We start from the raw sequence: 20,107 nt of genomic DNA on the forward strand, positions 1-20,107 counted from the left end.
GAAGGGTTGAGTGAAATATGGCAAGGCCAACACTGGGTAATTAGTCAATGCATCTTTCAACCGAGCCATGGCCTGTGCTGCCTGAGCATTCCACTTAAAAGAATCCTTCTGTAGCAGGGCGGTTAAGGGAGCAGCTATATGGGAGAAACCCTTTACAAATTTACGGTAGTACCCGGCTAACCCAAGGAAACCGCGGAGCTACTTAATTGTTGTAGGTTCCTTCCATTCTTTAATAGCCATAATCTTTTCTTCATCTGGCCTGACACCAGTTGCATCCACCACATGGCCTAGATATTCAACCTCAGGTTGAGCAAAAGAGCATTTTTCCCTCTTAGCATGAAGGTTGTTGTTCTGGAGACAGTCTAAAACTGCCCGTAGGTGTTGCTAATGCTCCTCCAATGATTTTCTGCAAATTAAAATATCATCAAAGAAAACAATTACAAACTTCCGTAAGAATACCTTGAGGACGGAGTTCATGATTCCCTGAAAGGTGGCAGGTGCATTCGTGAGGCCAAAGGGCATAACCAGAAACTCGTAGTGGCCCTCATGTGTGCGAAATGCGATTTTGCATATATCCTGCTCAGCCATGCGTATCTGGTGGTAACCAAACCTGAGGTCCATCTTGGAAAAAATAGTAGCTCCGGCCAGTTCATCCAGCATCTCATCTACCGTCGGAATGGGGAAACCGTGAGCTATAGTCACCTGATTGAGGGCTCTATAATCCACACAGAATCTCCATGTACCATCTTTCTTTTTAACAAGCAATGCCGGGGATGAAAAGGGACTCAGGCTGGGACGGATCACTCCTGATTCCAGCATCTCTCTTACCATCTTCTACATTTCTGTCTTTTGGAAGTGTGGGTATCGATATGGTCTAACATTAATTGCCTTTGTTCCAGGTTCTAAATGTATTTGATGATCTTCCTGACGTTGTGGTGGCAAGCTGGTGGGTTTGGGAAATACCTTCTCATAGTATTGCAAACATTCTTGTACTCGGTAATCAGGTTCTTTACAACCTATGGTTCTTGGCACATGAGGATGCTTAATAGCATGTAGCTGGTACAAGCATGCTACTGAATTAGAAGAAGTCAGTTTTCGTAGTTGGTTCAACTGGATGGTTTCCATGGTATTACTGGATTCACCTTGTATCTCCACCGGTTGTCCACCCCTGTCAAACTTCATGACCAGTTTCTTGTAGTTTATGGTGACGTCACCCCACTCCGATAACCATTGCACCCCCAGAACAACTTCAGCTCCTTGAATAGGTAACACATAGAGATCAGGGGAAAAACAATGCCCCTGTATACCCATAGCCATCTTTGGACACATACCCAAACAATCCATAACCTCCTCATTGCCCACTAACACCTGAAACTTTTGTGTAGGTTTAGTTTCTAAACCCAAAAATATCACCAAGCGATCCTGTATGAAATTGTGGGTTGAACCCCCATCCACCAAAATTTGTACTGTTGCATTGCCAATTTTTCCTTTGACTCTCTAGGTGCTATTTGAGTGCTGACCTGCCGTTTCATGCAAGCTGATCTCTGGCATCTGTACTTCTGTATCCTCCGTTCCTATACCAACCGGTTTGTGAGTCAAGGTTGTAAGCTCTGACTCGTCAGGGTGCTCTCATTCTTCTTGAATCATTAGAAGGAACATCTTGCCTTTACAAACATGATTTCTATTGAATTTCTCATCACTAACAAATTCCTTTTTCTCTTTTTTCTAACATTTCAGCAGGTGTGAGCCTCTGTATGGACAACAGACTCTTGGACGTTCCAGCCCCAATAGCAAGGGGTTTTGCTGGTGTTGGTAAGAGGCCAGATTGGCTGTTGTTAACGTTCCCTGGTGTATTTTTGTTGTAATATGGTCTGCTAGTGCTTTTGTCATTCAACTTGTCTTCTACTATTTTAGCTAAATCAATGGCTTGTTCCAGACTTGTAGGTAAGTGCATGTGTACCTCTTTACGGATCTCTGATTTCAGTCCAGATTCAAAGTAGCTCTGGAGAGTTACATCATCAATGCCGATGACTTGATTAGCCAACTGCTCAAAGTTTGATTGATATACTTCCACTGTTGTTGTCTGAGATAATCTACCCAATTCTTCTCTCAGATCTCTATACCTTGAAGGACCGAACCTAGCTCGCAAGGCCCCTAAAAATTGCTGCCATGTATGCAACCGCTCATTACAATCCATCCAATGATACCATTCTTCAGCCTTACCATCCATATGGAATGATGTCAGTGTAAATTTGTCAGCATCGGTTAAAGCATGGAATCCATAGAATTGTTGGATCTTATGAATCCACGGCTCAGGATTACCTTCATTGAAGCGAGGAATTGTCAGCTTAACAGATTTGAAGACATTATTGCTGAATAGACATCCAAGTCCCTCACCAGATGAGTTTTCTCCCTTCATCTTATGTTTTTGGTTCTGATCTATTTTTGCCTCCATCATAGTTAGTTTTAAATTCATTTCCTGCAACAGATTGCCCAAGGAATTGAACTGCTCCTCGTGGTGTGCTATTCTGGACATACACTCTTCCATAGCAGTCTGATGTTTCACAGGGCTTCGAGTTCCCTCTGTCATGATGATGATCAGAAGTTTCTCTCAATGAGAGCGCCAAAAATGATAGGTTCAACGCACAATTGAAATTGAAAGACAATGTATTAAGGAAATTTAACAGCAATTCGAGTTTGCTGGCAACTCCAAGAAATTCAGAGAGAAGAAGAAGAAGACTCTATTACAATATTCAATACCCTATGCAAGAAACGTGACTCCTATTTGAGCTGAGTAACAGACTCAACATTCAGCCATTGGGCCTTACGGGTGTGGCCCAGCCCTTATTAAACTCCATACTGACTCATCTACTATCAGTAAGCAATTGGGCTTCGATTACAGCTAAGCCCACATTACTCCAGCACATAGTCCTTTACCCACTTGGATCTCATTTTGACCCGTGTCCCCCTTCTAGGACCTTCACCACCGTCTACCTCTTCTCTGTTTGTATTCAACGCGTCTCCCACTCCAGTACCCACGTTCCCATCTCTCCCTTCGTGTCCTGGAGTCGTATCAGCTACGCTGACCACTAACATTTACGTTTTAATCTGGTTAATGGAATCAGATTTTAATATTTTCAAAAACAGTTTTTAAGTATTTTTTAAAAAAAAAAAACAGAGAGAGAACTTATTCGATAAATGTTTTTTTTTTAAAATGATTTTCAAGATAGTAATTATTTTTTGGTTTCTAAAACTAAAATTAGATAACAACCTCAAAAAGTTATTTAGGAAGATGCTCGTATGAATCAGGCACCTACATAAACCTACGACATTAATTTAAGAAGCAAGCAAATCAAATGATATAGTTATACTATAGAATATGGTTAGCATCAAGTGGCAAATGTCAAGTGTGATTCAAACAAATAACTTAACATTTAAGTGTAATTGTACTTATACATATTCAGTTATTCACTAACAGCTGTTAGAAATTTATATAATAATTGTGGGCTTCAATCAATTGTTGTTTTTCTTGTTTTAATAAAAACAGGTTAAGTTATGATCCATATAGGGGTACAGTATAAAGCCCAGTTAATTAGTGATCTTTTTGATTTGGGCTTGGATATCTGTAAACTGATTAGTGTGGATAACAGTGTAGGCCTAACCCATAGGCCCATGATGGGAAGGAGACTAGGGTTAATAAGTTTGACTAGGTCCCTCTGCATTCACCCTCTGCATTCACAATGTGTTGAAAAAATCGTCACTCCACAACTCGCCCCATCGACGGTTGTAAAGAGGAAGTGGTGTGAATTGCAGAGGAAGATCCTAATCCTTCAACCTTTGCAGGAATATCGGAGCAAGCACTGCACTTTAGATATCAACAAGAATCATGTCGTAAACAAGTAAGCCTAAACTCTTTTGTTCTAAAATCATAATCTTATTTTATGAAACTTCTTACAAAAGGTTCATTCATTACATATTTTATATGACAATAGAGCTACAGCTACTTTATATACTGACTATTCAACTAAGTCCTGTGATAAAATGACACAGTAATTTGATTAAACAATTTCATTTCAAACATTCAAATTGCAGAAACATGCATGTGGATTTTCATTAGAAATATAAATTCAGGCATGCTAATTAGATTAAACAACAAGGGGGAAGACTAAGTTTAAAAACCTTAAAAACTGTGAGGTTTTCAACGAGGGGCCTTCCCAAAAGGTGTTCAATCCTAATAAAAGGTTGTATGGATCATAAACTTACGTAGCAGAAGTTGTGTGCGAATGCTTTAGTTGTCCGTCTATCTGTGCATAGGTGTAATGTAATGGCCTCTCAATTATTATGCAATTCCATCCCTTTTGGGTTTGAGCAAGCCTGATGCAATATCCAAAACTGCTTCTTGTGGCCCAATATGTTACGAACAAATAGATTGGGGTCATTGGGTCAGCGCAATCTGTTTTGCTCCATTGGCCCAAAATTCAAACAAGTACTTTAAAGCCAATTATTCAATATTTTTGTTGACTTGGTAGACATGGCTGGTACATGCCAGAGTTCAATAATAATTAAAGAAGATTGAAATTTGAACGTGTATTGAGCATGTCATTACTTATTAAATGTCAAATATGAAGGAGATATCGAAGCAGCTGGAACACAACACAGTTCTCATTTAATGATTTCAACAACCAACCAAACCCATTCGAGCAAAAAAACAACCAACAAACCCAAACATATTGCTATTCTGTTTGCACAATTTAACATCGGTTGTTTATACTAAAGATGGTAATTATACTCTTTCTATTGTAATTCTTACATAAATATAATGAACTATATCATATTTACACGTTAATCATGTGTTAATATTTGATCTTTTTAGTACACCCATTATAGATTATTAGATTTATGCAAAATTTTCTCCCTTATTGCTTTTTTTTTTTTTGAATTAAATAAAGCTAATCATTTTCTGGGGTATGTTTAATAATTCAATATTACGAGAATAATATTGTTCTAAAATTTTGTCTTTTTCTTCTTGCTATAATGATGCTTCAAGTTTACATTTTTTGAAATCATTATTAACTCGTTATTGAGGATTGCTCTTTTTTTCCTTTTTTTTAATCCACCATTCTTCTTTTGTTTTATAAAGTGTAAATCTTTATCATTTAAAATAAATTAAAAAAAAAACTCAGTCAAAACAATTGTCACACAAAAAAACTGGTGACGACGACTATAGTAATTATAATATCTCGATCAATTAATTGCATAAAATAATATAAATTCATGAATAAAAACAAAAACTTATAATATGCCAAATTAATATTATGTGCATAAAGGGCAAATAAGAGTGTCATGATCCAACTAACTTCAAATTCAAAAAAAATTATTGATAAGTGATCCATAATTTTATTATAAATTTATTATTTTATCTTAACTTTGAAATAAGGAGAACCTTTTCTACTCGTAAAACTTCATATTCCCGTAAAACTTCATAAGCGATGTAATAATGCTGAACCAACGTCAAAAAGCACCAAGGACTTATAATGTAATATATGCTATTATGCTGAACATAAAATATGTTGAAAGCTGTGTGTCAGTGCGAAAAGATGCATCGAGCACTCAATTAGGGTATACTTTTACTTCTCTATTTCAAAAACAATAGTAATAATAAATTTGCTACTAATTTAAAACATATTTAAAAGTCAAGTCTCTTTATATTCTAATGCTTAATTGTGTGATGATGGGCATGGCCTCATCTTTTGAAATGTTATAAAGCAAGAAGAGGAATAATAGAATCCTTGCTTTGCTTTGTTTCACCGGGTTTCTTTATTATTCTTTTTCGTGCAGTATCATTTTTTAATACTTGAAATAGACCCCGAGTGAAAATGAGCAAAGAACCAAGAATTATTAAATGAAAAAAGTAAATGTTATCTTGTCAATTGGATTAAATTAATTTTAAAGTAAAAAAAGTAATTAAACTAATTTAATTCAATTTTTTATAATATATCTGATCGATTTAAATTAAAAGATAATTTTATTTTATTTTTATTTTTTTACATAAATTCGATTTCGTTAAAATATATAAAAATACAAAATTTTAAATTTATTTCCAATCCAACATTATATTTTCAAATTAAAGAAAGAGAAATAAGTTTGATATATATATATATTAAAAAATAAATATTCAGTGACTGGACTATGTATTTTCGGAGGTAGATAGTTATAATAAATTATAACTATGTACACTTGTGTACTTATAACTATGTATTTTCGAAGTACATAAGGAACCGCACCAAATCTTAGGTGCAGTCACTGTATATTTACTTTACCCATATATTATGTATTATCGGTAAGATTTCACTCAGGAGTGTATGAAAAAATAAATATTCAATGACTGGACGGTCCAGTGCACTATGTACTACTCGAAGTACATAGTTATAATAAATATTATAACTATATATGCTGGTATACTTCCGGGATTACATAATTATAATATTTATTATAATTATGTACTTTCGGGATACATAGTGAACCACATCAAATCTTAGGTGCAATCGTTGTACATTCGCTTTATCCATATATTATGTCTTATAAATAAGACTTTACTCAAAAGTGTCTTACCGATAAGATATACTATAGTTTGCAAAAATTTGTAAACAAGAAATTTGTAAATATAATCTTTCGCGTATTATATATATATATATATATATATATATATATATATATAAAGATTAGGAATAACATAACTTTTTTTAAAGTAAAACATTATTTAAAAAATATAACAATTAAATTTTAATTCAGTTAATTTTAAAATTTTAGAATTTTTTTTTATTTTGGGTCACCGGTCGGCTATTTATTAAACGGCCATTTTTAATAATGGCCATATGCAAAAATTATTATTAGAAAAATACAGTAGCCGATAACTTTGATATGATATGATAATAATCCATTGAGACGTTGTGCTTTGTTGTTTGAAAGTGACTACCATGTACCGTCATCTGCTATTATTTTGGTATTTCAATATTATATATTTATATAAATTATGTTCTTTGCCTTCTCTCTCTTTTTCTCTAAATCTAATCGGAATCTTCCCAATTAATCAGCTTTGAGTTGATAAGACTGGTGGATGTGTCATCTCTATTTCTTTTCTTTTTTTTTGAAGGTTGAAGATTGTTATTATTCCTGGTGAGGAAAAGTCTCCCTCTAAATTAAGTTCCTTTCTTTCTTTCTTAATTATCTGAACAATCTTAATTATTTCGAGGTAATAATATTCCTGGGTCTTTGATCATTTGGCTTGATGTCAGCTTTTGTTTGGTCTCATGTTTTGGTTTAAGGTTGTTTTTTTTTGGGTGTACCATAATTCAGCCATAACTAACCGATGTGCTCTGCCTCCTCAGTCCTCGGATAATATTCTTTCTCTGAAACGTGTTGAAGAATCCTTAGATGTGTGTGTCCTTGTTTTGACATTAAATTATCCTTCAATATGTCACTCTTGAAACTGGTTTCTCTGCTGTTTTTATTGAAATCTTAGAGTAATTGGGATGAGTGAGCTTGTCAAATTGGCAATTTTTGGGTTCTTCAGTGAAATGGGTGTACTTTTTCCTTGAGTACCTTCTCTAATTTGCTTTTCGTGTAAAGCCTTGAAATTTGATGGATTATATTGCTATTACTTTATGCAATTCATCAAAGTAATAATTTTCGGTTGAATCAAAGTTTGATTTATGTCTTTCCATCATGATGGGGGGCTCACGGTGTATTCAAAGGAGATGATTTAGGATCATGATAGAGTGTCTTTGTATATGATCCACCACTTAGGAAAAAGTTCAATTTTTGTGCCCTCATTACTCAAATTTGTTCATCATTTAATGCAGGTCTTTAGAAAATACTTTCTTTGAAGCTGTAAATATTTACAGACCATTATCACCGGATGGGGTCTGAAGGTCCTCCAGCAGCAGCAGTAACAACAGTTCATGTAACAGGTTTCAAGAAATTCCATGGAGTTTCAGAGAATCCAACGGAGACAATTGTCAATAAGTTAACGGAGTATATGAAGAAAAAGGGTTTACCAAAAGGTTTAGTTATTGGGAGCTGCAGCATTCTTGAGACTGCTGGTCAAGGAGCACTTGTTCCCCTCTACCAGACATTGCAATCTGCCATTAGTGCCAAAGAGTCTGAATCTTCAAGTTCCAATAGAATGATCTGGGTGAGTTTCTCTTATACATGATTTGTAGGTTCACAGTTTGTATTCTTTTATTAATCCATCTAAATTTCTCATTTATGTAATCAGATCAAGATTTTTATATCTCAATGAATTTTCGGGTGAGTTTCTTACAATTAAAACATAAAAAATGTGAGACAATATCATCTAACATGGTAGACAGATCAATCCAAGACTATTTAATTGTATTCCTTGTTCCCCTGCCTACACTAATTGCAGTTTGCAGTAACTGCAGATGTACATAATATTTTTCTGATAACTTGAAGTAAATAAGGTTTAGTGTTGACCGTAGCATTGGATAATCTGTGACTATTACTCTGATAAAGTCTTCTCGTTAAAAGCTACTATGCAATTATTAGTGTCTTAATATTTAAAGCTTCTGGATATATGTTCAGCTGAAATTTTAGCATAGAACTAAAATGAAACTTGTATTGGACTTTCTTTCTTAGTACCCTAAGAGTAATGCTAAGGATGAACTAAAAAGGATCACAGTGAAAGGTGGACGGTCTTAAGATCAACTCTTAGGCATAAGAACCCTTTGAAAAATGGTTAGAAGGCACCCAGTTGAATAGGACTTGGCTTGGTTGGATTAAGCTATCTTAAATCTGTATTTTGTAGTCATTTGATTATATTTTCATTTATACATCGATGAATCTTACGTTCTGGCTGTTTATGGTTATGGTTATTCAGCTGCATTTTGGAGTTAACAGTGGTGCAACAAGGTTTGCTATAGAGCGTCAAGCTGTGAATGAGGCTACCTTCCGTTGCCCTGATGAAATGGGATGGAAGCCCCAGGTTAGATTGGAATAGTGGATGCATGTTAAACTTGCTTTCATCAAACCTTTACACTTGATCTTAAAGAACTCTGTTCTACTTTAGTTAAATTTCCAAAATTTGTATGTTGCAGAAAGTCCCCATTATTCCTTCAGATGGTGCAATTTCACAAATACGGGAGGTAAATTAGATCACTGATTTTTCTTACAATTAAATTCCTAAACTAATGTTTAGCCCTAAGATAGTAATGTTAAAGTTTATTTTTTTTCATATAGAAGATCGTTTATTTTGTGTCCTTGCAAGTATTTCAAGGTGCTTCTATTTGTTTATTTGTTTTACACCGTGGTGATTTCATATTATATTTTAAGTATCATTTAGCAGACTTTTCAATTGTCTTTGGGGCCATAGCATGTAGAAATTTTGTGCTCTTCATTTGTCAAAATCAAAACTTAAAAGTAAGGAGGTATAGATGAATTGTTTGTTTTATCTATCAGTGCCTCTTGATGAAGGCATGTATAGGTACATGCATATAGACAACATGAAGCAAATGACATAATAATTGCTGTATCAAAATTTTGGCATAATGATTTATCCCTGTCTTCATCTATCATATGATTTTGTGTCTTATGTCCTAACTTTATGTAGACTTCCCTTCCTGTGGAGGAGATAACCAAGGCCTTGGCAAAGAAGGGTTATGATGTAATGACATCTGATGATGCGGGCAGGTTTGTGTGCAACTACGTTTACTATCATTCCCTTCGTTTTGCCGAGCAAAACGGGATCAAATCCCTTTTTGTGCACGTGCCACTCTTCTTTACAATTGATGAAGACATCCAAATGCAATTTGCTGCTTCCTTGTTAGAGTTACTTGCTTCAATATGTAAGTAACATCTGGCTCATATAAATTGTTCTGGTCTTGCCATGCTTATGAGACTGGATGAGTGTACCTTGAATGAAATGTTATAATAATAAGAATATTGTTTTCAAATGGAAACGGTTTATTGAAAATGGCATATGTAGCAGAGGCATTTGCTTTCACTGTTAAGTGTTTCTGATTAAAAGCTTCAGCAAATTGTCAAGACAGACAAGTTGACATCTTCAGTGTTACCTTGTCAGTAAATGTTCATTTTCCTTAATACTGCTATTGTTTTTCATTGTATCTTGAATGAACTTCTCTATTTTTCCTTGGATACTCAATAGATTGCTGAAGGCTATTCGCAGGTCTGATAAAACCATTTGTAGTTGATTTTTATCAGTTATATCACTAACAACTTCTTTGTGATATGACTGAAATGTCACGTGTTCGAATTCGGAAAATAACCTCTTTACAAATATGTAAGGGTAAGGCTGTGTACAAGGATTGCTTTCTTCACTACCCTTGCTAGTCTAATGGGAAGTTTTTTTTTTAATCACTTACTACTTCCTATCGTCTGGGAAGTCTTTGGGTAAGTTTTATGTGGCAGTGTGTTGAGATTATACGAAATAATTGAGGGAAAATTTATGATTTAACTAATTCATCCTCCAACAAAAAGAGGGGTAAAAAGAAGAACTCAGACCCAAGAGATTAATAAAGAAATCCGTGGCTATTTTTATTTTTATTTTGGGGGGAATCACATATAACTTAGAATGTTGACTAACCTTACATGCTAATTGGATGATACATGTGACATATTTCAGTCTTTCGGTTTATTTGAGACCAATCTAATTTAGTTTTACAGTAATTTAAAACAATTCGTTAGTTACCTACACATAGTTTGGTCTCTAAATCTGAACACACTACGTTTTTGTTTATGGATAAAAAATTTAAACTCGAACACAACTTACCACAGGTTCCAGGTCATATGGATTGACACATAAAAATTGAAAATGTGATTTTTTTTTTAAAAAAAAATAACTTAAAATTAACGAGAAAAAATAATAAAATATGCAAATTCAAATTGGAAATGGAATTGAGGGCTGTTCTTGATTTTTAGTCCTTAGACTATGAAATTGGAGCTCATAAAGAACCTAATGGCCTGCATCAGAAAAGTCAATGACAAGTTTTCAGGTTTCTTGCTCTTAAAATATTTCCAAAAACACAATACCTAACAACATGCAACTATTTCTGCAGACTTACCACTGGGCTATCACATGAACCGTGCTGTGTTGTTCCATTAGTTCCCTGTTAAATCTAAAATTAAGTAATAGAAAATAACTACCAGCAGTGTAGTATGGTGTCAAGAAGGTAAAATAACGTAAGAACAATGTTTACTTTGTGAGGTTTACAATGAAGTTTCCACCATTTCTCTCCTCTGGCATCAATAAGACCGTCACCCTCCATTGACAGTCCATTGATTCTGCAGAAAACTAGCCATTGTTCCTTGTCCATGAATCAGGTCCATCAGGAGGCATAACATTACCATCAACCTTTGGTCATCCAAGAAGAAAATAAGGAAGAAAATTGATCAGATTTAGCCAAAGGTTAGTGGTAACATATAAATACATCACGTGCTTTAATGGCATAGCATCGTCGCACACTAAATTTACCTTAAAGAGTGAGGCCAGATTTACAAGGCCCTGTGAATATAGTAGACTGTACCATGAATATATGAACATTTGGAACTAGAGGAGTTCCTGATTCTTCAGCTTGGCATGTTGTGTCCTGATCTGCAATAAATATTGAAAATACAATGCCCACATTGAATGCCTTCACCCTTAAGCAAGTACTTCAGTCAACAAAGGCTGTTACAGTTATGCTATATCTCATCAAGTTCCTTACTAAACTTCACCGCCAAGCAAATTTCACCTCCAAGACACTTTTGCAAAGCTTATCACAAAGTCACCCACAAGAACCAATAAGGAGAGATCGTTGCCTTCACCGTAAAGAAAGACATCTCCCAAGCTGGTCATCTCTCCACTATATAAATAAATGTGTTAACCCAAAGGTATATATCTTCTTCTACATGAATAAACCTGCTTACACAAAATCTGACTTAAGCATTGGAGTGTCTTGCTGGTATACCCTCACTTTGTTCCAGTGATGACCCATGAGTTAAAGCTGCACCAACTCATTTGTATAGAGGAAGATCACATGATCAATCAAGATAAAAATGGTTCTAATCATGTTCCAAGCCAGCTTGAATGCTTGTGTATCATCAGAGACACCATCCCAACCGCACCAAAAGATCTTGCATTGAAAACAGGAGGTGCATTGACACTTGAGTTAACAACCTCAGGTGAAGGAGAAGGTGGTGATCAAATAAGGGATACTGGAACCTTAATTTCCTACTGGTATGATTACACGTCCATTTTATTCTAAGGCGTCTTTTTCAGTTTGTTGATGATGAAAAGAAAACCCCAAAGTGTGATGCAAAAGCTTAAAATCATTGTTGTTTTAATTGATGATGACATTAGCTTATGCAAAGTATCCAAATTTTCACTACTTACCCAGTTCTTGTAACTTGTTTAAAATGTATTTTTGCTTGCGATCTTTTTGCTTTCACCTTAATTTGGTCAGGCAACGAAAAGAGCGTATTATTCTTCCAAGTTTGTGGCGTAACAAATTATAACTAAGTTAAATGATTTTATTATTAAAAGAAAAAGACAAAAAAGCAATATGATATTATTATGAAGCTTTATTCATATAATTGTTTCTTATATAGTAGAGTGGTCTCCACCTAAATATTTTAATGGATGCCTTATTGTATCTTCTTTTACTAGGTGAAGATGTTGAATAATCTAGTCAAAAGAGAAAGAAAAAAAATATTGAATGTTTAGTTTTGCTTACAATATCTTCCTTTACACACAAACACCGCGAGTAATAATGGAAAGAAAATATCAAACTACCTTATTAACTTCTTATTTAAAGTAGAGAAAGAGAACCGAGGGATTTTAACATTTGAATAATAATAATTTTTATTTAAAAGTTAAGTTTGTACCTTCAGAGAGGCAGAAAACGGGAGAGTGACCATTTTGCCACGTTTGTAAAAAAAAATTACCAGACTGCCACGTCAACAGTAAATTTTGCCAAAATGCCACGCGGCAAATGTTGCAAGTAATTCGCTACACAGTGTAGCGAAATATGCCACGTCAGAAACCTCACAAGCAAAAAGTGTCATTCTCAAAATTGTTGAAATTCAGCAATTTTGACACATGGCACTTTTTGCTTGTGACGTGGCATATTTCGCTACACAGTGTAGTGAAATATGCCGCGTGGCATTTTGGCAAAATTCACTATTGGCGTGGCAGTCCGGTAAAATTTTTTGCCAAACGTGGCACAATGGTCACTGTCTCGCAGAAAACATCATATTCAGACTTTACCATATGGCAATTTATTTTACCATATTATATATTATATTAGTATACACTCAGCATGAAGATTAGATAATCGATTTGATCATAATTTAAGCGTTTGATACATCAAAACTCCAAATTAGATGGTCAGTGCAAGACAGGAGAAAATTAAAATAAAAAAGTCACGAAACACAGAGTCTTTGGTACACACAACAACTACAAGCATAACAGCATAACAAGACCAGAAGAAGGGCCTAGAAATATGAGGCTTTTTCGATCTATCCCCAATCCACAAAGGGAAGGTGGGGATAGCCACCCTCAGGTGGAGGCTGCAGCGATGGTGGTAGATTTCCCCATGACACTCCCATACTATCTCGTACCACATTCCCTGCACATCATATTACAAAAACAAAATTTAATATTTTACTGTCTGTTGGTTTCATTTGATTACAACTGAAATGGAACATGAAAAATTCAAATAGAAATAATATTACAGACCAATTGGTGGAGTTGATATTATAGGTTGTGGCTGCTGCATGTTGTTGGGGGCATTGGGATGAATGTATTTGCAAGAGTCGCCGTAACGGCAAAATCCCTAAAGATAAGAGCGAATCAAAATCAGTTGGAACAGATTGATAATTAATAATTAGTTGTGGGTGAGTGGCTGTAAATATTGAAATTAGATTCATACACTACATACCGTGTTGAGGAAGTGAAAGCAGAGGGGTTTAGGTGGGGGAATAGGTTGTTGGTGTTGGAGTTTGAAGGAATCGTACCAACGAGCTTTGGCTTGTTGATGCTGAATACCTCGAACGTGTCGTTTCCGATCCGCTGTTGTGTCTTGGAATTGCTTGTCGCAATAATCGCAGTAATACTTCCTCACTGGCATTCTCTCTCTCCACCGCCTTTCTCTTCAACGCTCAACGTCACCAGCATTGTACTAATCCCGTTTTCATTTCTTTTTAAATATTTTCAGCATAAAAATATTCATCTTTTGGGGGAAAAAAAAATTATTTTAAATTACACAACTTTGTGTCATTTTTTATAAAATAAATTACGTTATTTTGATGTGTTTTATAAGAATGTTAAAACACACCAAACGAAATAATTTCATTAAAAATGATATCTTTTTGTGTTATTTAAAATAATAAATATTTTTTTATTTTTTTTTTTTGTGATTAATTTATAGAGAATTAATCAGGTTAAATATATGTTGAAACTTTTAACATATGATAATTTTAGACAGTTGTAAGCACAATATTATGTTGAAAAGAACAAAACATAATATTTGAATTATATTATATACTTGATATATTTTAAATATAAAACAGAACATAACATGAGGTGAAAATGTAGTATTTTAATTTCATTAAAATCAAAGAGAACAACCATATAAAACCACCACCAAATAACCATAGACCCCTTAATCAAAGTAGTCAAGTTTGTTTACTGGGATTCAACTCTTGAGCCAACACAACATGGATTTCTCCCAACATGAAAGTGCTCCCTCGAACTTTCTCAGAAAGTCATTTAGTCTCAATTGATGAGAATATTTTTACCGCAAAAAGAAAGGGAGAAATAAATAAATAAATTAAACAGTTTGGCTATACAAGGCCAATACAATGTCTGTCACTGGCTAACTTATTTTCTTCTGGTATAAATGGCAACTACCTTAACCTGCTCAGATGTGCAGGTACATAGTCTTTGTACCGTAGCCATGAGTCATGCTTGCATATCCAAGTTTTTCAACAATATTGGCACAAGTCCTCCCATACCTCCAACCCCGAAAATAATAAAAAGGCTCAAGTCATTCTGACTGTTCCATTAAACAAAGAACGATCACTTTCATTCATGGAGATTAATATTCCTCAATACAGCAATCTATTCAAGACTATCATCACCAAGACTTGGTCCCATGTAGTTTCGCCAGAGATTATCAACACGGAGGGGAAAATAAACATATGCAGACAGATAAGGCCGTCACAACTTCCAACCATCATGCCAAGCATAACTAAATTAAACCAACAACCCATCATTGTTTCAACAAAAAACATACTAATACAAAGTTTAGATAATTGCAGACATTGGTTTTCTATTGCATGTTACAATCTGCTGTGATACAGGAAGCAGGGCATTCTGAATACCCATCCAGAGCTTTTACAGGGCAACCGAATACAACAAAAATACGAACAAATATCATATCATAAATAGAGGGAACGCGTAGCATTCATATGGAAACAACACTTGAAGTTTTGTTACATTTCACTGACATATCAAAGGCCAAGAAACGGGCATTGCTTCCTCGCATGCTCTGGAACCAATTTCACCAAAATCTCAACTGGGACTCCTTTCAGTTCTGGTACACAAGCACCGACAACATACAAAGTGTCAGCCGGAACTATCGATGAAAATGGAAAACCGGTGTCAAATAAACACATTAGCCTACTCCAAAATCAACGTACCGTGAGATTTAAAATTAAACAGTGGTGGGAGGAAACGACCATTTGGCAAGCGAGTGTTTGGGTCACGAAGCTCATCAAAGAAAGGATGGATCAAGGCATCTAACTGCACCACATAAAGCAAAAGCACACAAATTATATACATCCTCGGAGGATGAGAAACAACATTGAATAATTAGATTATAAACTTTAAAACAGCCAAACACAAACTTGCAGAACCATTACATGACAGAGGGAAGCACAATTTTTTTTTAAAGGTAGTTACTAAAGGTCTGCTAAGAAGTCATATACTCACAGCTGTGCACCGCAGGTTAGGGGAGTATTGTAGTAGCCTTGACACCAAATCAACAGCTTCTGGAGGCATGCGCTTATGGAAGATCTAGTAAAAGAAAACCAACAAATATATATTAGTGAAGTATGCTAATTAGGAGTTTTAAATATATTCTTATGATGAGCTTCAGAACTAAGCATGAAATGCTAATAGATTTATTTATAATACCTTGTGCCATGGATGTGCTTTAATCTGTGGGAATTTAAATTCTGTATAGTTAGGGTTCATGCATTTAATTTCTTCCCTTGTTGGAGTGCCCAGAACCTATCAAAACAAACAACATATGGATTATTTACATAAGATACTGGCATTATGTAAATAAGCAAGAAAACCCAAGTAGATCAAGCTCAAAAATGGGAATGCAATGCAAATAAGGAAAATATTGCAGCAATAATTGAAGAAATTAAAAATGTCACAGATTACCTTGATAATCTCAACAAGCTGATCAACTCCACTCTCACCGGGGAACAATGGCTGAGAAAAGCAAATACAAATTTCAATTAAGCATTCTAAATCACAAAAATAAAAAGCTCACTTCAACAGCCACCAACCTGTCCAAGCAACAGCTCAGCTAAAACACAGCCTACAGACCAGACGTCAATGGCTGTAGTATATTCAGTTGCTCCGAATATAAGCTCAGGTGCTCTATAATATCTAGAGCATATGTACGATATATTTGGTTCACCTTTTACCTGTCAAAGGTCAGACCAAATAAGGAAAAAGTCTAAACTAGGACAGCAGAAGGTTGAAGAGGAATGATCGATGAAGGAAGAGGTAGAAATGCACACAGATAAATAACATACCAAGACTTTTGCACTTCCAAAGTCACATAATTTAACCTGGTGAGTGTGTGGATTGACCTGCATAAACAAGCAAGCAGTTAGTATTTTCCACCCAACAGTCTTGACACCATAGTTTGAATTAGCTGTTTCTGTCTTTTAGCCACTCTAAACACAGCCATAATATGAAGCATGAGAACTAGAACAAAAAGAGAAGAAATTATTGATTAGAGGATATATGCAAAGGTCATACCAATAGATTTTGAGGCTTGATATCCCTGTGGCAGACTCCAATGCATCGATGAATATAAGATAATGCCCTAAAGATCTGCAATGTATCCAAAAAATTGTTACAGCCACAACAATAAGAAAGCTGAAAACAGGCAGGGCAACCCAGCATACCTGGTATGTGTAGAGTTTCACATATATCATCGGCATCCTTTGGTTCAACTTGTTGTAATGTTTGATCACGCGATGAACTGTTTCGGGAACATACTCCAGTACCAAATTAAGGTATAGTTCATCCTTTTCAGTGGTTGAAAAGAAACAGTGCTTCAAAGAGACGACATTTGGGTGGTCAAGAAGGCGCATTGTTTGCAGCTCACGATTCTTGTACCTCTTGTCTTGAAGAACCTTTTTGATAGCCACCGTTTCACCAGTTTCCAAGCATTTAGCCTACAAATGATGAAAAGGCATCATAAGTCACTATAACGGCTAAAGTAACACCTCATCCAGTAGACCGGATATATATTGTTACCTGGAAGACAACTCCAAATGATCCATGTCCTACAACACGCTCTGCCATGTAGCTTATAGTCTGAAGTACAAAGAAAGATATAAAATTATCATAAGCTCTACAGTAACAAAAATATCAAAAAATGAGAAAAAAACAACTAGAATAGACAGTTAAAGAAAATGTGTAGAATATGATAAAACCACACCATATGATATTACCACCCTATCCAATAATATCTCACAGAGCTTCATCAATTAGTAACCAATTGGTGAGGATACTTGCCAATAACGAGACACAACACAAACATGTGAAACATGGCGAATAATTATAATAGTCACTTTAAAAATATTGTAGTCAACAAGCAGTAGAGCTGGCATAATATCCAAATCTTGAAAGAAAAAAAAATAATTCAAGCACAAATACAATTATTCTCAATTCAAATATACAACATCAACATCACTGCTGCTATAGAAATTGGGGGGGTAACATTTACACACATAATAATATCAACTGGAGCATTAATTGTTTATGGCCTTACAAGCAGCATGAGGTAAGCACATCAAGCGACACAGTGCAAGAGTTAAATTATTTCAAACCGCATATGTAACTGATAGTTGAAAAAACAAAGGGAGAAGGTATACCTGCTTCGGCTGACCATTTCTACCCCCAATAGTAGTCACAATGATATGTCCTGTCTCCGTTCCATTGCCATCAACAACTGTAGCTTCCATTTCCTACGAAACGAAGCAAGTTATAAGTAACCGTGTCGGAAATTTAAAATCAAGCGCACACACACACAAAAAAATAAAAAAATAAAAAAGAATAAGTAAAAGTGGGAAGAATTAAGAGAGTGGGGGACATACTCTATCATCCCCAATTTTCATATCGTTCATCTCTTCTGGCAATCTATCAACACCTGCAGCTGCATGACCACTGGCTTCTCTCAACTCTGAAGATGGTGCCACACCAACCGACGCCATCTTCTCTTAACTGAAAATCCCTTTCTCGTTTAACTGCTCAAAAACCAATCATTTACCTGCCAGAATGAAGAATTTCACCATAATCAAAAAAGGTCTCTTTTTTATTAATTTTGAGCATTAATTAGAAGCAAATTTGGAGTTCATAGACATGGAAACTGAACCCAATAAGGAAAGTAGCACTGTTCAGAAAGCAAACATGAATTAAAGAAATAAACAATTGCAAATCCATTTTGACCCATAAATAAATACCCATTTTGCCAACAAAAAAAAAATGTTGAAAGAATATCAAAGATCCATCAATCCCATGGAACAACACAAATCCAACGGAAAAATCATCGTTGAAATCAACATAAATTTAAAAAAATAAAAATAAGTATATATAAATCCCCTAAAAAAACCTAAACCGAAGATCCCCGTAACCGAACGCGAAACAAGTCGATCCACATATACAAAACAAAAGTAACGAACATAACGAGTTAGACACATACAAAAAAACAAACAAACAAAAACATCAGTTACATCGAAGAGAAGATGAACAACAAAATTCAGGAGAAAAAAAAAAAACTACGATGTAAAAACCATTAAAATAAAATTAAAAAACAAAGGAATATAGAGAAAGGAAATCTACTGCTTGTTATGAAAATGAAGGAGGCGATGATGGAAAGATCAGAGAGTTAGATCCAAAGCCATGAAAGGGTTGTTTGGTTTTGTGTGAGCGAGCGTAACAGTTCTCTGCTTTTTTTGTGTGGTGTGCTATAATGCGCTGGTGACAGTCAAACAAGAACACCATTCTATTTATTTATTTATTTTTTAACTTAAAAAACAATTATATATTTTCGGGTAAACCAAAAAATATAAAATAGAAAAACTCTTGTTACGAACATGAAGTGAAGCATGGTTCTCTTCACTTTTGACCGTTCAAACTTCAAACTTCAAAGTCACTGTATTTAATTGGTAACAATTATTAATTGAACAGAGGAGCAAATGCTTTTTGGCGCCTACATTCATGTGCGCTCTTTCTTTTTTCTTTCTTTTTTAATCATAAAAAAAGGGCTTTGTTATTCTAATTAGAGAGAAAAATATTAAATTATTGCCATTAAATTAATGACTAAATTACGGTAATATATAGATGTATATCAAATAATGAAGTTAAAATTTATTTAGTTGATTTTTCACGATTAAAAATTTAATTTTTTTAAAAAATATAGAGTAAACACCCTTTTTAGTCCCTCGCAATAACTACGAAGTCCTTTTCAGTCCCTGGCAATAAAAAAGGACCAAATTGGTCCCTGAAAGTACCAGAAAAAGGCCACTCTACATATTTGAGAGTTGACATAAGGACTAACATGACCCTTTTTTTGTAATTTCAGGGACCATTTTGATCCTTTTTTATTGCCAGGGACTAAAAATAACTTCATAGATATTGACAGGGACTAAAAAAGATGTTTACTCAAAAATATATCAGTGACTTTGAAACAGTTATATTCTAGATATCATAATTATTTAGAACAATAACGTATGAAAAATTACAACGGGTAACAGCATAAATCAATCATCTTCAATGAAT

General features: G+C 34.8%; 3 protein-coding genes across 6 annotated transcripts; 1 reads left to right on the top strand and 2 right to left on the bottom strand.

Annotated features, from left to right (window-relative positions):
• The first annotated feature begins 6,918 nt into the window (after positions 1-6,918).
• On the top strand, positions 6,919-10,194 carry LOC133291709 (uncharacterized). Of its 4 annotated transcripts, XM_061490008.1 has the most exons (6): positions 6,919-7,003; positions 7,154-7,176; positions 7,863-8,194; positions 8,900-9,004; positions 9,117-9,164; positions 9,629-10,194. In XM_061490008.1, the coding sequence occupies exons 3-6, from the start codon at positions 7,919-7,921 to the stop codon at positions 9,869-9,871; spliced, it is 672 nt and encodes a 223-aa protein (XP_061345992.1). In that variant the 5' UTR covers positions 6,919-7,003; positions 7,154-7,176; positions 7,863-7,918; the 3' UTR covers positions 9,872-10,194. The 4 variants fall into 4 exon arrangements, with proteins under 4 accessions (XP_061345992.1, XP_061345993.1, XP_061345995.1 ...); XM_061490009.1 differs by lacking the exon at positions 6,919-7,003 and having other exon boundaries at positions 7,039-7,176; positions 9,629-10,193; XM_061490011.1 differs by lacking the exons at positions 6,919-7,003; positions 7,154-7,176 and adding an exon at positions 7,180-7,252.
• A 3,167-nt stretch (positions 10,195-13,361) lies between these two features.
• On the bottom strand, positions 13,362-14,175 carry LOC133291714 (zinc finger CCCH domain-containing protein 3). The gene is made up of 3 exons (XM_061490018.1): positions 13,956-14,175; positions 13,754-13,850; positions 13,362-13,643 (listed from the first exon to the last, which is right to left on the bottom strand). The coding sequence occupies exons 1-3, from the start codon at positions 14,142-14,144 to the stop codon at positions 13,534-13,536; spliced, it is 396 nt and encodes a 131-aa protein (XP_061346002.1). The 5' UTR covers positions 14,145-14,175; the 3' UTR covers positions 13,362-13,533.
• A 653-nt stretch (positions 14,176-14,828) lies between these two features.
• LOC133291708 (shaggy-related protein kinase alpha-like) lies at positions 14,829-19,320 on the bottom strand. Its single transcript, XM_061490007.1, has 13 exons — positions 19,169-19,320; positions 18,424-18,596; positions 18,202-18,294; positions 17,582-17,641; positions 17,227-17,499; positions 17,078-17,152; positions 16,849-16,905; positions 16,597-16,737; positions 16,469-16,519; positions 16,214-16,309; positions 16,010-16,093; positions 15,718-15,820; positions 14,829-15,611 (listed from the first exon to the last, which is right to left on the bottom strand). The coding sequence occupies exons 2-13, from the start codon at positions 18,538-18,540 to the stop codon at positions 15,529-15,531; spliced, it is 1,233 nt and encodes a 410-aa protein (XP_061345991.1). The 5' UTR covers positions 18,541-18,596; positions 19,169-19,320; the 3' UTR covers positions 14,829-15,528.
• Positions 19,321-20,107: the final 787 nt, after the last annotated feature.

The sequence above is a fragment of the Gastrolobium bilobum genome, unplaced genomic scaffold (genome assembly GCF_033153095.1).
Source record: "Gastrolobium bilobum isolate Gb01-03AN ecotype WA unplaced genomic scaffold, APGP_CSIRO_Gbil_v1 utg25045, whole genome shotgun sequence".
Classification (NCBI taxonomy): Eukaryota; Viridiplantae; Streptophyta; class Magnoliopsida; order Fabales; family Fabaceae; genus Gastrolobium; species Gastrolobium bilobum.